This window comes from Chaetodon trifascialis, chromosome 16 (genome assembly GCF_039877785.1).
Source record: "Chaetodon trifascialis isolate fChaTrf1 chromosome 16, fChaTrf1.hap1, whole genome shotgun sequence".
NCBI lineage: Eukaryota > Metazoa > Chordata > Actinopteri > Chaetodontiformes > Chaetodontidae > Chaetodon > Chaetodon trifascialis.
In genome coordinates this window covers 25,310,014-25,326,101 of record NC_092071.1, presented here as the reverse complement: position 1 = coordinate 25,326,101, position 16,088 = coordinate 25,310,014, and the positions used below count along the sequence as shown (strand labels likewise).

The 16,088-nt window shown below is 38.5% G+C and overlaps 1 protein-coding gene across 1 annotated transcript; it reads left to right on the top strand.

The window, feature by feature from the left end:
- Positions 1-858: 858 nt before the first annotated feature.
- Positions 859-13,059, top strand: smfn (small fragment nuclease). The gene is made up of 8 exons (XM_070983767.1): positions 859-1,152; positions 2,368-2,451; positions 2,531-2,608; positions 9,546-9,657; positions 9,750-9,858; positions 10,306-10,359; positions 11,058-11,729; positions 12,438-13,059. Exons 1-7 carry the CDS (start codon positions 868-870, stop codon positions 11,173-11,175), a joined length of 840 nt encoding a protein of 279 aa, XP_070839868.1. The 5' UTR covers positions 859-867; the 3' UTR covers positions 11,176-11,729; positions 12,438-13,059.
- Positions 13,060-16,088: the final 3,029 nt, after the last annotated feature.

Below are 16,088 nucleotides of genomic sequence, written 5' to 3'. Positions count from 1 at the left end.
ATCTCCTTTTCTTCCTTCCTGTTGTGGTGGAAGAATGTAATGGCTATCTTGAACACCTGTGTGCCTTTCCTGGCCTGCTTACTGCCATCTTCCTCTCCCTGTCGTAGTTCAAATGAGCTTCTTTAAATGCTGCCCATTCCAAGAAAAACCTGTCTACCCTCTCCCTGGATACATACTATAAAATATCATGTTTTATTGAATGCAGTTTATTTTGCACTATTGATCAAACTTCTTTCTTGGCTTAAATGGAGCAGTTGCTGGCATTCATTGATATTCACTTGTATTTTTACATGAAAGTCTTAACAATAGGATGTGAGTAATTATGACCACGAAGAAACCAGAAAAATATTAATACATACATAGCATAAATCAGTGGTGAAGTTCTTGGCTTATTTACTTCAGCAAAAGTAACAATACAAGTGTTGAAATATTCAGTTGCAAGTAAATATCCTGCAAATATAAGCATCAAAATATACTTGCACATAAAGTAAAAGTAATCAAAAACTACTCACAGAGTGGTCCATTTCAAAAAGTGTATTATATTAAGCCATAATTATTGATATATTAATACATACGTTAATTAAATGGTAAATGTGGAGCTATTCTTTCACTATACTGCTGGGTAACCTGTGAATTTCATTCTAGGAATCATCTTATAATATTACATCATTACATTTACATTTATTATTATGGCCCCCCTTTTTCGTCAAAATTAACACAGATAAACTGATAAATACCATCTCTCAGCCACCCACCACCCAAAAAAAAAAAAAAAAAAAAACATCACATCGTCGTAATCAATGTACATTCTGCGTTAACGCTTACTGAATTGTTTTTACGACAGTTCAGATCGGAAGTCGCCCCAGGATGCCTGTGTGTTCGCGCACTTCGGCATGGGCTCTCGATACGTTTCGGTTTCTTTGCGAGAGACGGCTTGTCCTCTGGTCCAGCGAGGTTGCTCATTGTCCACACAGCATTCGTGTTTTTCAGAAAAATCTGTCACATAACTCTGCAATCAATCCATTTACTGCACCGGCAACGCCTCCCGACATTACCTCAAAATTCCGTTCCAGTTTTGACGTTCAGATCTCCAGAAAAATCAGCATGTCGTCTACCGCTATGTGCCAGAGGATGGTCTGGGTGGATCTGGAGGTAAGTCATAAGGCAAAAGCCGGTTACTGTTAACTTAATTATAACGTTACTCTATGTTCATATGTAACGCTATGCATGTAAATCTTGTTTGCTAACGTTGGCTATTGCTGTACCAAGCTAATGGTAGCTGACAAATGAAAGTATGTGGATCTTCAGTTGTCAAATTTGCGATTCCCGGAATAAAGTTAAATAACTGCGACTTGTATACATCACATGTAAGTGCCTGGTGACTGTAACTAATGGTAAGCTTTGGCTAAAAAGTAGGAAATAGCCGGAAGTGTAACGTTTCAAGCCATCTTTAGCTGTTACAAGAGGCGTGCAGTTCAAGTCTAATGTTATTGATTTCACGTTCCCATTCTTCCTTACACAATGTTAAAGCTGGCAGTTCACGATTAAAAAACATGGGCGCAATCTAGTAGGTGTTACCCAGGTGTGCAAAAATTGATCATGGCGCAGGCTGAGCTTGGTGCCTGACTTCAGAACAGCTGCATCATGTTTTGCATTCTCACCAACGGTAGCTTGTTGTTTTTGTTCACTGTAGTTTGAATCAAAGTAGTGTTGCCGGCCATGTACATTATATTGTGAACACCCAGAATTATCATCGCGATACCGGGCCTTTTAAAAGTGTGCTTGTAAAAACCCACATTTGTACATGCCAATTCCAGTTCATATGATATTACTGTTATCACTGAAAAAATATGTAAACAATCCAGCAAAACATATCGTTTCACTGATGAATGAAACATCTTTAAGGCAAAGACAGCACGTCTAGTTACCTTTAACTTTGCACTCGCAGCCAAAACACACACGGTCCATCAGCTTGTATTCATTTCAGTCCTATGCCTACAGTCATCAGTGAGAATATCATATTATGTGAACTGTAATATGTGACAGTGGGCTCAAAGTGTTATGTCTGACTGTAGGCTCAAAATGGTTTGTAGGAGTTGCATTCACATACAATTTTTGTTGTTTTTTCATTCCTGTGCCTAAAAATGCCATAATGGCAGTTTGCATGTCTGCCTGCATACAAACATGTTTGATGCAAGAAGTTTTTGTTACTTTTCAGCAGTTATTGTGATAGACTCTGCTTGTTGATGCTTTTGTGAACCCATCCTTGCTGTTGAAGAAGTAAGGAATAAGGGTTGCTGCTTTTGATGGCCAGATACATGTTAGATATCTAACCTTGGGAACTAAGGTGCTGTGTGTGTTCTTTAGATGACAGGTCTGGACATTGAGAAGGACCGGATTATTGAAATGGCATGCATTATCACAGACTCTGACCTGAACATTTTGGCTGAGGTAATATGTAATCACAATTGGACTACCTCTTGTCTTATATGTGTCTTGTGAATTAAACTAGTCTTTTCTTGGTCTGCAGGGGCCCAACTTGATAATTAATCAGCCAGACAGTTTGCTGGAAGGGATGTCAGAGTGGTGTAAAGAACATCATGGAAAGGTAAGCTGTCTTTGTGGTTAGGGGCTCAGAAGAATAGAGGGATAATTGCATAGGACATATGATTATTTGCACAGGTCTCTATGAGTTGCATTTCAACCATCCTGCACTTTTGGTCACACCCTAGTCAGTGATGTCAAACAAGTACTCTGACATTGTCAACTGAAGGGAAACACCAGCTATGACAGCAGAGAGCAGTGACACAATCATGTTCTATTACAGGGTGAATCCACAGTCCCAACTAGGGAAGCTGAAACAACTGAATGACAAGGGATTGTTTATTTTTTGTGATGATAAATGTTACTTTTTCCCCCTCTCCTTTAAATTAGCACTGCATGTCTGAAAGGATCCTTGAAGAGATACCTTTTTGTTAAAAAGTATCCTTTTCTGTTGAACCAAAAAACAAGCCATTACATCCACTCACAGAAACAGTCCACTCACAGAAACAGTAATTTTATCATTGTAAAACACACTTCATTCAATACATCTAACCAAAACTTTCTTGACTCATCACTGTCTCAAAGTTTCTCAGTAACTCCGGATTGGTTGAAATACACCAAACTGGGAGAGGAGTGAGAGAGAGAGCAGGCATCAGACAAGCAGTGAGGGATCCCCCCCCCATGCATCCCTAATGCATGCTAATTTCTCAGCACACACACACACACACACACACACACACACACACACACACACACACACACACACACACACACACACACACACACACACAGAGATATAGATGTATGTAGAGTGATTTAGTGTTGCAATACACATTCCCACCAATATTTTTACACTATTCCACTTATTTACAAGTGGCTGTAATGTGGAAGCAAATGCACATAAGCAAATAAACATGGATATAAATAATTCTGGATTGAAAATAGTCAAAAGAAGTCTGTTTTCAAATGTTTTTTGAGGACAGAAATACATTTAACACATTTGTTAGACCTTAAGGATGTACACCGGGTCTCTAGACTGCGACCACTGGTCACATTTTGCAACCATTTTTGGTGACAGTGAGATTACATTTTATATCTTGGTGCACCAGTGCGATTTGAAAATATGCCCCCCTTTTTTTGTCTTCATAGTCAAAGTCATCATAGACCTATATCATGTGAAACACCACGAGCAGTGTTTCCACTGGTAATGTTTTGTCATGTTGGGCTGCCACAACTGGGTGGATCAGCGACACAAATCTGACCTCAACAACTCCTCGAGGTGTGAAAAATCCTGTAAGAGGACTGAGAAGACAAATGAGAGGCAAAATGTCATCTACAATGTCAAGCAAGTCCAGTTGCATTTTAAAGCACTGAAAAGTACCATGACCTGGATGGATGAGAAGCTGTGTTACCATCTAATCAAAGAAGGAAATAACATGTCTGACACTTAGCTGTATAAAATAATATGGATGCAAACCTGAAAATGAGGGATTAACATTTTTCCCAAAAATCAGACATTTTCTATCCTGGTATCAGTAGCATATTATCTTCTACTGCACTTCTTTTTAAGGTATAACTTCAGCTACTGTCAAATCACAACCTGATCACTTTCATATATTACTTATTGGTATTAATAATTATTAAGGCAAAAGCATGCCATTCATGTCAATGAATACTACAAAGAGCATAATATCAACTAATATCAACTTTGCATGCAGCTTGAATATGCAGCTATAGCTTTGCTATAGAGGAATATGAAATGACAAGGTCATTGCTGAGAACATGGATCATGGAATCATGAAAGTGATATTTGCCAATTCTTCATTGTAGAGGCCTAAACAAATGAAATTTGTTACAGTTTTCAAAGTCATTCTATTGAAGTGAGACGGATTCCATACAGAGTTTCTGTCAGGAAAAAAATGGTACCAGTCCATATGTTCTGGATGATTTCAATGACCTGGACAAATGGGAGAAATTTCAGTCAAATATTATCTGTGATTATGAATGCTATTTCCCATATTTTTCCAAGCGACTAATGGGAGACAACAATTTCTGAATTTATGAAACTAGTCTAGTACTGAACAGGAGTGCAGCAGCTGGCAGCATTGAAATGGCCCTTGAAATGAAGGTGTTTATTATTAAGTGAAAAAAATATCCAAACCTACATGGTCCTGTTTGACCACATTGGAGGGTTTGCAAGCATGAACTGCCTTTTCAAGATCATGCCACAGCATTTCAAACGGATTCAGGTCAGAAATTTGAATGGGCCACTCCAAAGTCTTCATTTTGTTTTTCTTAAGCCATTCAGAGGTGGACTTGCTGGTCAGCCACTCCTGGGAAGGTTCACCACTGTTCTATGTTTTCATCATTTGTGGATAATGGCTTTCACTGTGGTTCGCTGGAGTCCCAAAGCTTTAGAAATGCCTTTATAACTTTTTCCAGACTGATAGATCTTAATTACTTTGTTTCTCACTTGTTCCTGAATTTATTTAGAGCATCACAGCATGAAGTCTAGCTTTTGAGGATCTTTTGGTCTACATTATTTTGTCAGGCAGGTCCTATTTAATTATTTCTTGATTGAGAACAAGTGTGGCTGTTATTAGGCCTGCGTGTGGCTAGACAAATTGAACTCAGCTTTCCAAAGATGTGATGAACCACAGTTTATTTATGTTTTAATTGGGGGGGGGGTCACTTTTCACATAGGGCTGTGTAGATTTGGATATTTTTCCCCCTTAATAATAAACATTGTCACCATTGTTTAAAAACTGCATTTTGTGTTTACTTGTGTTATCCTTGTCAAATATTTTTATCTGTTTGCTGATCTGAAACATGTAAGTGTGACAAACATGCAAAAAATAAGAAATCAGGAAGGGGACATACACTTTTTCACACGTGTGTGTGTGTGTTTGTGTGCGTGCGTGTGTGTGTTTGTGTGTTTGTGTGTGTGTGTGTGTGTGTGTGTGTGTGTGTGTGTGTGTGTGCTCGCACGCGCACGCACACACATACACAGAAGCCTTAGGGAAACCTCTGTCATATGTCTGAAGCATATAAGCGATCAAGCAAAACGTTATGACCACCTGCCTTATATTGTGTTGGTCCCACTAGACCCCTGAAAGTGTCCTGTGGTATTTGGCTCCAAGATGTTAGCAGCAGATCCTTTAAGTCCTGTAAGTTGTGAGGTGGGGCCTTCATGGATTGGAATTGTTTGTCCATCACATCCCACAGATGTTCGGTTGGATTGAGATCAGGGGAATTTGGAGGGCCAAGTCAATACATCAAACTCGTTGTTGTGCTTGTCAAACCATTCCTGAACCATTTTTGCTTTGTGGCACGGCGCATTATCCTGCTGAAAGAGGCCACAGCCATGAGGGAGGTGGTACGTGTGAAAGTAACATCCACATGGATGGCAGGACCAAAGGTTTCCCAGCAGAACATTGCCCAAAGCATCACATGCCTCCGCTGGCTTGCCTTCTTCCCATAGTCATCCTGGTGCCGTGTGTTCCCCAGGTAAGCGATGCACACGCACCCGGCCATCCACATAATGTAAAAGAAAACGTGATTCATCAGACCAGGCCACCTTTTTCCATTGCTCCGTGGTCCAGTTCTGATGCTCACGTGTATGTTGTAAGATCGCTGTCAAAAAGACGTGTCCATAATTTAAGTTTCGCATTTGTAAAGTTAACAATTTCTGTGTCATAAAAGTTGTTTTACACAAAATTCCGCTGTCATATACTTGAGTCTGTGAAATTGGGTTCTGGTTACGAGTGTTTTTATATGAGTATGAGTCTAAAAGCTGTGAGTGCAAATTCTTATGAATACAACTCATTTTTCTACAACTACGAAGTCTTCACTGTGGATACGAATTCAAGTTTACGGGTACGAAGTGCTGAAATGACGTCACTGAGGTCACAGTCAAGTCACAGGGGAAAGTAATCGATCGGCGATTCCTCCAACTGTGCATGCGCATGCCCCAGACGCAAACGTGCAGGGCAACGCCACCATCCCTAGAGAGACTTCACTGGCAAAGCTCTAAAGTGCGTGAGACACACGCACTTCAACCCATTCACATGCTCACATGCCATATCTTGTATTTTTCACACAGAGAAATTACCAGGATAACGCCCACCAAGTTGCGCCACTATTTTATAAAACAGTAGAACGGGTAGAGGAAGTGGTGATGTGTCGGTCGCGGACGAAACGGCTCATAGAGCCGCTCTTTGAAGTGAATGATCAGAGCAGTCTCCTGCCTGGGAGATGGAGCGGCAGCCGCTTTGTGTTTTTTTTATGCACTGTGCAGGATGGGGAGGGGCGGGGGTTACACACACACTTGCACTAAAAATTGCTGAATTGAATAAATATTTTTATTTGTACCAATTTATGTGTCATTTATCAGATCAGACCCCCGTCCCCACCCCAACCCTCACTGCCGCAGCCAAATCTCACTCTGAACTCAGTTCAAAACTTGAGAGCCCTGCACAGGTAACGTAAATAATAACGTGCATGGCCATTATTTATTTCATAAAATCAAGCCATTTTATATAATATACATTTCTTGAACTCACATACTTCTTGCCTTAGCTTGCAAGATAAAGATATTTACATGCTGATGAAGCTAGTTTAGTGCTATCGTTACTGGGATTAGAAGTGGGCCAGTGCTAATTAGTTAGCACTTAACAGCTATGAAACATATAATGTTACCCCTCAAAAAATGCACTGTCCTCATAATTTTCAACCAGAGCATTAACAATCAAGCCAGATTTGGGATGAGTTAACGTGAACCAGTAACTTATTGTCTCAAATTTATAATCTCATAAACCGTGCAATAAGCAGGATGATTCATCATGTCCGGGTTTATTTCTCCATATCAACCTTCTCCCTCTTTCCCTGTTAACTTCACACAAAGTTACTGGTTCACGTTAATTCATCCCAAATCTGGCTTGATTGTTAATGCTCTGGTCGAAAGTTATGAATGATAGCACCCAGTAACGATAGCACTAAGCTAGCTTCATCGGCATGTAAATATCTTTAGCTTGCAAGCTAAAGCAATAAGTATGTGAGTCCAAGAAATGTATATTGTATAAAATGGTTCGATTTTATGAAATCAATAATAGCTATGCAGGTTATTATTGACATTACCTGTGAAGTCTCTTCGGAGATGGTGGCGTTGCCCTGCACGTTTGCGTCTGGGGCATGCGCATGCACAGTTGGAGGAATCACCAATCGATTACTTTCCCCTGCGACTTGACTGTGACCTCAGTGACGTCATTTCAGCACTTTTTGAGTCGTACCCGTAAACTTGAATTCGTATCCACAGTGAAGACTTCATAGTCATAGAAAAATGAGTTGTATTCTCAAGACTTTGCACTCACAGCTTTTAGACTCATCCTCATATAAAAACACTTGTAACCCGAACCCAATTTCACAGACTCACGTATATGACAGCGGAATTTTGTGTAAAACAACTTTTATGACACACAAATTGTTAACTTTACAAATACGAAACTTAAATTATGGACACGTCTTTCTGACAGCGATTTTACACCATACACGTGCCCATTGTTCACGTTTTAGGCGGTGGAAGGGTCAGCATGGGCACCCTGACTGGTCTGCGGCAATGCAGCCCCATACACACTAAAATGCAATGCACTGTGTATTCTGACTCCTTTCTATCAGAACCAGTATTAACTTTTGGCAATTTGAGCAACAGTAGCTCATTGGCTTGTTGGATCGGACCACACGGGCCAGCCTTTGCTCCCAGCGTGCATCAATGAGCCTTGGCTGCCAATGACCCTGTCACTCGTTCACCGTGGTTTCTTCCTTGGACCACTTTTGATAGATACCGACCACTGCAGACCGGGAACACCACACAAGAGCTGCAGTTTGGATCTCTGACCCAGTTGTCTAGCCATCACAATTTGGCCCTTGTCAAACTCGCTCAAATCCATATCCTTGCCCATTTTCCTGCTTTTAACACATCAACTTTGAGGACAAAATGTTCACTTGCTGCCTAATATATCCCACCCACTGACCGGTGCCATGATGATGAGATAATCAGTGTTATTCACTTAACCTGTCAGTGGTCATAATGTTATGCTTGATCGGTGTATATGTAGATATATACCTCTGCCTCAGACATATGCAGAGGTTTGCTTAAAGCTTCTGTTAGACTGACCGAGTCTGAAATAAAGAAATGCACTGTGTCTCATGTAGAAAAGTTTTATGTGACATTTTGAGTTGAGTGTGTTCCACTTGTCAGGGAATTATCCTTTATCCCCTTTGAAGCCAAAGTGATCTTAATTCATAATCTTGAGGTTCATAATTGGACCGTGTTGACAACATAGCTATTTCTATCATATATCAGATATGATAACAATATATATCAAATGCACTATATAAGTAGCGCATTTCATTGCTTTCTTTCAGACATAGCATCTCTTACTATATAAACACTACTATATCAAATGAGCAGCATGACGTGTGCAATTTCCCCCCAGTAACTCTGCATGTGGATTGTGATTAATAAAGTCTTTAAAAATCTCTAATATCTAACTTAATATATATATTTAATTCGTGTTTATCATACATAGTGTATTCATTTAAACGGTAAATGGCCTGTATCTGACAACCACTCAAAGTCTGCATTCACCCATTCGTACTTACGATGGCTAATTACTAAGCCACCACGATCATTACTCATTCACACAAATTGCCATGGTAACCACCGATGGCACAGCAGACGAATGGAGACATCAGCACTTTGTTTAATATCTGACTGTCATGCTCTGTTTGTTGGGGCGAACACGTCAACACACACACCCCAATTTTAGGGTTCATTATCAAGGATTCTTCGGCACTGCCACGGTATTGTATTTTTGTGTATTTAATGACACTCAAGGCAAAAGCAATCAGGATGTACGCAACCAATTATTATTCTTTTCTCCAGCCTTTTCTTTTGGGAGGTGGAGGAGCAGGTGTGAATTGAAAGTTTAACTGTGTCTCAGTCAGGACTGACCCAGGCTGTACGGGACAGTAAAATCACAGTGGAACAAGCAGAGTATGAGTTCCTGTCCTTCATCAGACAGCACACCCCACCTGGCCAGTGTCCCCTTGCTGGTAAGTTAGTTTTTAGCACCAGTAGCAGAACCTTGATATTACTCAACTTATTTGGATCCTACAGTAATGTCCTTTGACTCCTCTTCCTGCAGGTAACTCTGTGCATGCAGACAAGAGGTTCCTGGACAAGTACATGCCACAGTTTATGTACCACCTCCACTACAGAATAATTGATGTTAGCACCATCAAGGAGCTTTGCAGGCAAGTGTTTGTGTGACTGCAATGTCTGAGAATTTGACATTCATTGTAATGAGCCTTGTTCTGTCAGTGCTCTGTTTTTCTTGTTTTTTTTTTTTTTTTCAGGTGAGATTTTATCAGTATGTGAAATTAAGCATCTGAAAATTTTTCACATTTGTCTCAACTGTTCCGTGTTCACCAGAGATGGAGCAATGATTTTGAAACACTCCTAAACACAAGATTTTTAGATTGCCTAATGGAAACTTTCCTTGCTTACCTCATTAAGACCTTGTTCTTAATGAAAGCTTCACCAATGAGCTTTTCTGCCATTCAACATTTTGAATGTCAAAGGCCCAGTTTTTGTATTATTACTGAGTAGTTTTTGTAACTCCATGATTTAAGTATTTCTACTTTGCATTATGTCAGAAGAAATCATAGATACTATGGAATTCTCACTTTTCACACTTGCAGACGGTGGTTTCCAGAAGAATACAAGATGGTGCCTCACAAGAAAGCGACCCACAGGTAAACAGTGAGAAAAAAAAAAACATCAGCATAATCATGTAACCTAATAATTGCTTAAAGAGGGACTCTGGTTTACTTCAACTGATGTCTTACTTATGCAGTTTTGTTGCCTTTGTTGCTGTCAGTTATGGTTACACTGTCCCCAAAGTAACTGAGATATTTGAATATGATGACATGACAACTGATTCAGAGGAGGCAAAACATGAGCTGTGAGAAAATCACAAATGTTGGAAACAAATCATCGTCTTGTCCAGACTATCTATACCACTTTATTTGGAAGTCAAACTGAAAGTGAGTGCAGCCAAAATATCGCTGATAATCCCTTATTGTACAGGAAAGGTTTGCTCAACTAGATTAAGTACAGGAGGTCAAATTTCAAGCAGGAAGTGGGTCTGAAAACTGATCAGTTTACAATGGATAATTTGGGTAATAGTTTTACCGTTCAGCTTTTTTTCTCTTCAGAATAACCTAAACCATAAAATAACTCAGGACTTTGTGTAAAAGCTGTCTGGCCATGTTTCTCACCTGTGATATTGTGAAAAATAACTGTTAACATACAGTAAACAAAACAACTGATTCCAAAACCTGCAGAAAATATATAAAAATTCAGAATAATCCTTCAAGTTTGGTCTGTGCTTATGTTAAGAGGTATATGCATAATACAGGGAATGTAATTAAAACTCTGTTTTCTCTGTCAGAGCCTTGGATGACATCTCGGAGAGCATTAAAGAGCTTCAGTACTATAGAGTCAATGTCTTCAAAGCCTCAACACTGAAGTGCACGATTGTAGAGAATGGAGGCAGCAACAAAAGTTAGCAAATAAGTGAGACCATGGAGCTTTCAGTGTTGTAACCACATTTTCTGAATCAACCAATTTCATTATTCAATGTAAATATCTCAATTGGTTTTAATTTCTGTTCATATTTAGCTGCCCAATGATCCTTTATTTTAGTATTGTTCAAAAGTTAAATGTAGAGGTTTCATCACGAGCAAGGTTGTAGGCACGCATGAACATGATCTATGGTAGTTTGCAGTTTTGTGTTTAGACATTTTTGTCTGGTATTGATTCTTATTTTTCTTTTTTTTTTTTTTAAATTAAATCGAAAAAATGATGGCCCCTGAGGAAACAGTCCAGTCAACCTGTGTCACTTTTATTAACCAAATACCACACATACTAAGGAGTTTTGTGTATGTACTAAGAGGTACACAGGAAAAATTATACAAAAGTCAGCTGAGATATTTTGTATGTGTATTAAACTTTCTTATGTGTAGATGGACAAGAGTGTTTGCTGAAAATTTTAACATTTTGGACTGTAGAACAGGAACCTGGTGGCAAATAAACAAAATGTTTGAAAAAAAATTGTGCTTTTGTTATTAAGTCTCTGTAGTTCTCTCCACAACAACACAGACACAGGTTGTTTCTTTGAAACGGGTGTTTATTGCTTGGGCACATCTCTGCTGCATCCTCTCCTTGATGCCATCACACTTACGCCACTTATGCCACTTACGCCGTGAGAACTATATTCGTGAATAAACAGTACAAACTATCTAAATGAGTTACAAGGCACCATGACATGAAAATAAAAGTAAACATAAAATGATGCTCAGCGCCGACATGAAATAAAGAACATTTACAAAATAAATAAATACCTTGTTGGCCGCTTGTTGTAAAGAGAAGTTTGAAGTCCATGAAAATGCTTCACAGTCTTATAAGTAACTTATCGTCCCTTTACTGTCTGCTTAGGCTTCAGACATTGACTTGAACAAAAGAAACAGGCAAGGCCTCATGAGAAGTTCGCCTTGTGTTGTATGCAGTCCCACAATAAAGTTGACCGTAGGTTCGCCACAAACAATGAACCTTGGTTCTGGACAAGAAACATAAAATTTAAACAACGAAGCATTTGTGCTTACAACATTTTTAGTAAATTATATTATTTTACCTCTTATGCAACAGATTTTAACACCACAATTTTAACCTTACATCAAATTATTTATTTATTTATGAACTTATTTATTGCATGAAGATTCCTCACTCTTATGAATTATTCATCAGTATATCACGAGCACACATGTAACAGCACTTACAGTCTCCAAATTCTTTACAGTGTTTCAAAGAGTGATTGCTGTCTGCACTGTCTGCAGATGTGTTTTATCTGTTCTCTAAGACTGTACATGAACTTTTTTTGCTCATAGCACTGGTGCTATAAGTTCTGGTGTTGTTTTAAACGTTAAACATTTGTTACCATCTCTGAAGAACACCACAGGTAGTGCATTTCATCACTTAAACAGGCTTTTCAGACATAGCATCTCTTGTTATATAAACATCCATATATTATTCTTCAAATGAGCAGTAGAAATCTCAGTAACTTTATATCTGCAGTATTTTAATATTAAATCCATGTTGATCATACACAGTATATATCTGTAAAGTGTTTTTGTTCTGTTATTAGTGTTGTACGATAATAAACATGGGAGGTGTGTAACTAAAAACTAGATTACAAAACATTTCTTGTTTTTTAATTTTGTTATTTTTTGCCATTATTTGATAGTGCAGCTGGAGAGAGAGAGGAAAGGGGGAGGAAGGTAGGAATTACTTGCAGCAAGGGATTCCAGATTGGATTGGAGCCTGTGCTACTGAGGAAAGGATGCAGCCATGGTACATTGGGCATGCGCTCAACCAGGAGAGCTATCAGGGTGCCGCAAGTTACACTTATTTGAAGCCAACATAAAGTTAAGTGACTGTCCTGTTAGTCATGTTAAATTTATGTCAGGTCATTTTTACTAAAGTCATATATCAATAAGATGCTGAAAATGATTATCAATTATCCATCTTTTTTGTATTATTTATTTTTATTATCTGTTTATATGAGATTAGTGCTACATTTGCACTGGTTATCTTTCATGTATAAAAATGCAACCTGAAGAAATGTATTTTGAGTTATTCAAAATTAAAAAAAAGAAAAAAAGCTATTAAAAAGAAGATTAGTTCTTTCACAAACCTATTCATTGTTTTAACCATACTCTCAACCTTGTTCTGACTTATGGCATTGAAATTAAATGCTAAATAGTCTCCTCACAGAATCCTCTTTTATCGGATCATCATCTAACAACTTTTGAATTCATATTACCAGACTAGCCACCAGTAGGAAAAACTTCATACACCAGATTCCTATCTGATAGTGCTGTAGCTAAATTTAAGGATATGGTCCCATCAGCATTTAATTCAATGCCATGTCTCAATACATCGGAGGACTCCGACGCTAACTTTTGTCCCTCCTAAACTGACTACCTGCTTGGTAGTGTTACTGGTTCACTGTGAATGACACTTTTGCCCCTCTAAAAAGGAAGATTGAAAAAAAATAGTAGCTTAGTTCCATGGTATACCCCCCAGACCCGCAAACTAAACAAACTTAAAATAAACGCCTGGCAAGACAGTCTTAAAACATACAGAAAAGCCCTCCGCAGTGCTAGGGCAGCCTATCACTCTGCACTAATAAGGGAAAATAAGAACAATCCCAGGTTTCTCTTCAGAGAGCCATAATTCTGTTTAACCATGTATTCCTTTAACTCTGAACAGTAATGACTTCATGAGTTTCTTTAATGATAAAATTATTACTGTTAGAGACAGAATGCATCACCTTCTGCCCTCAATAGGCACTGGTTTATTTTTAAACAGAGAAATCATAGAAATGGTTATTAAACCTGTATTAAACTGCTTTTCACCTGTCTGCCTTCAACTAATTTGAGTCATTTCGTCATCAATATCATTAACCTGTATTCTAGACCCCATCCAAATAAGCTGCTTAAAGAAGTTTTACCCATAATTGGCTTGTTTTTATTAGATATGATCACGCTGTCTTTATCAACAGGCTACTAGTCTTATTAGATCTTAGTGCTGCATTCGACACCATTGACCATGGTATCCTGTTGCAGAGACTCCAACACTTTAAAACAAAATTAATGCTCTGGAACACACTATGTATAGATGTCAGGGAAGCCAGCTAAATATTTATGAAACAAGCTGAAAACAGATCCCTTCACTTTAGCCTTTAGCCTAGCTGTACTCTATATTGAACTTTTTTTTATTGCTACTGTTATTCATTGGGTTTTACTTTCCATCTCATGTTATGCATTCTCGTTATTGTATTTTCATTCTTATTTTTACTGTTATTTTCAAGGCAGTTTTATTCTACATCTTATTTTACATTAATTTTCCATCCCTGTTTTTATGTGCATGTGATTTCTTTGTTGTAAAGCATTTGATTTTGTTGTTATAAAGCACTCTGAGTTGCACTTCTTGTATGAAAGGTGCTTCTTTGTGCTTAATAATTGTTATTGTTAGTTGTTTTAAATGATGGCAAAGGTAGAGTTTACATAATTTACTTAAATGTTGATACTGTCACATAACAGGTGATAATATTGAATGCTGACGTTTTGGTTAGGTTAGGTTAGGTTAGGTTAGGTTAGGTTAGGTTAGGTTAGGTTAGGTTAGGTTAGGTTAGGTTAGGTTGCCAGTGCACAAAGAGTGAAGAGGACACAAACAGTTAATGTATTGACCGTTGTCGTTATAGATTACACTCACAGTGATCCTGCATTTTGGTGTTCTGGTTAAAATGTGCAGATTGTTCCTGTACAATTGGAACAAATGTACACAAACACCTTATGATGTCCTCACTGCAGTGTAGCAACTGCAGCCATACAACTAGTTAAACTCTTCCTTATAAATGAAGACGTGAGTCATAGTAAGCTTTAGTTGCTCTTTACTGTGGCTCTTTCCCTCATTGTACAAGGTCAGTGTGAAAACTGTAACAAATACAACAATTACCATTTAGCTCTGTAATATGTGCTTTCCTCAGTTAAATAAATGTAAATGAAACATTTTTAATTACAATATTATTGAATAGTGTACTTAAAGTGTGACAGATTGGAACAACTAATGTTGTACTTATTACACTTAAATAGTATTTAAGTTGTGCATAAGTCCGACTTAAGTTGTATAAAGTATAACATGTTTTCTGTATGCGTAGCTCAACTGATATCTGGGCGGTGGAAGCATGTAGTGCTATTTGCTTAAGATGGATTTAAGATAGTTTCACCCTGTTGAGAATACATTGTGCCAGTCAGCTAGACATCTTGCCAAGTGGTAGTTGCAGTTTTTCCTCAGTCGCTTTGGTACATTTCTCGGATCATCCTCGACATTTGCAAAACAGTAAGTGCATTTCTCAAAATAATTCGTACAAATAGCAAAACACTATGGATTACCTGCAAAACTACCTGGAGCCTATCCCAGCTGTCAACGGGCGGGAGGCGGGGTACACCCTGGACGGGTCGCCAGTCGATCGCAGGGCAACAGACAAGACAAACAACCATTCACGCTTACACTCACACCTAGGGGCAATTTCATAGTCACCAATTCACCTAATGAGCATGTTTTTGGTCTGTGGGAGGAAGCCAGAGTACCTGGAGAGAACCCACGTGTGCACGGGAAGGCCCCACCCGGGGATCGAACCGGCAACCTTCTTTCTGTGAGGCACGTGCACTACCTGCTGCACCACCATACCACCCATGTTCTAATTCTTTTCTTTTATTTAAATTTAAATTTAAATTTAAATTAATAAAATTTACCACAAGTTTAATTCATCCACATTTAAAAGCTTAGCCACTTCACTTGCTCAAAGACACCAAACACCTTTATGAATAACAAAAGATCATCCTTAATAATAAATGTG

Coding starts and splice junctions, on each gene's coding strand:
- smfn (XM_070983767.1), top strand. CDS start 868: ATGCCTGTGTGTTCGCGCACTTCGGCATGGGCTCTCGATACGTTTCGG. Junction 1,153..2,367: donor TGGTCTGGGTGGATCTGGAG/GTAAGTCATAAG, acceptor TGTGTTCTTTAG/ATGACAGGTCTGGACATTGA. Junction 2,452..2,530: donor ACCTGAACATTTTGGCTGAG/GTAATATGTAAT, acceptor CTTGGTCTGCAG/GGGCCCAACTTGATAATTAA.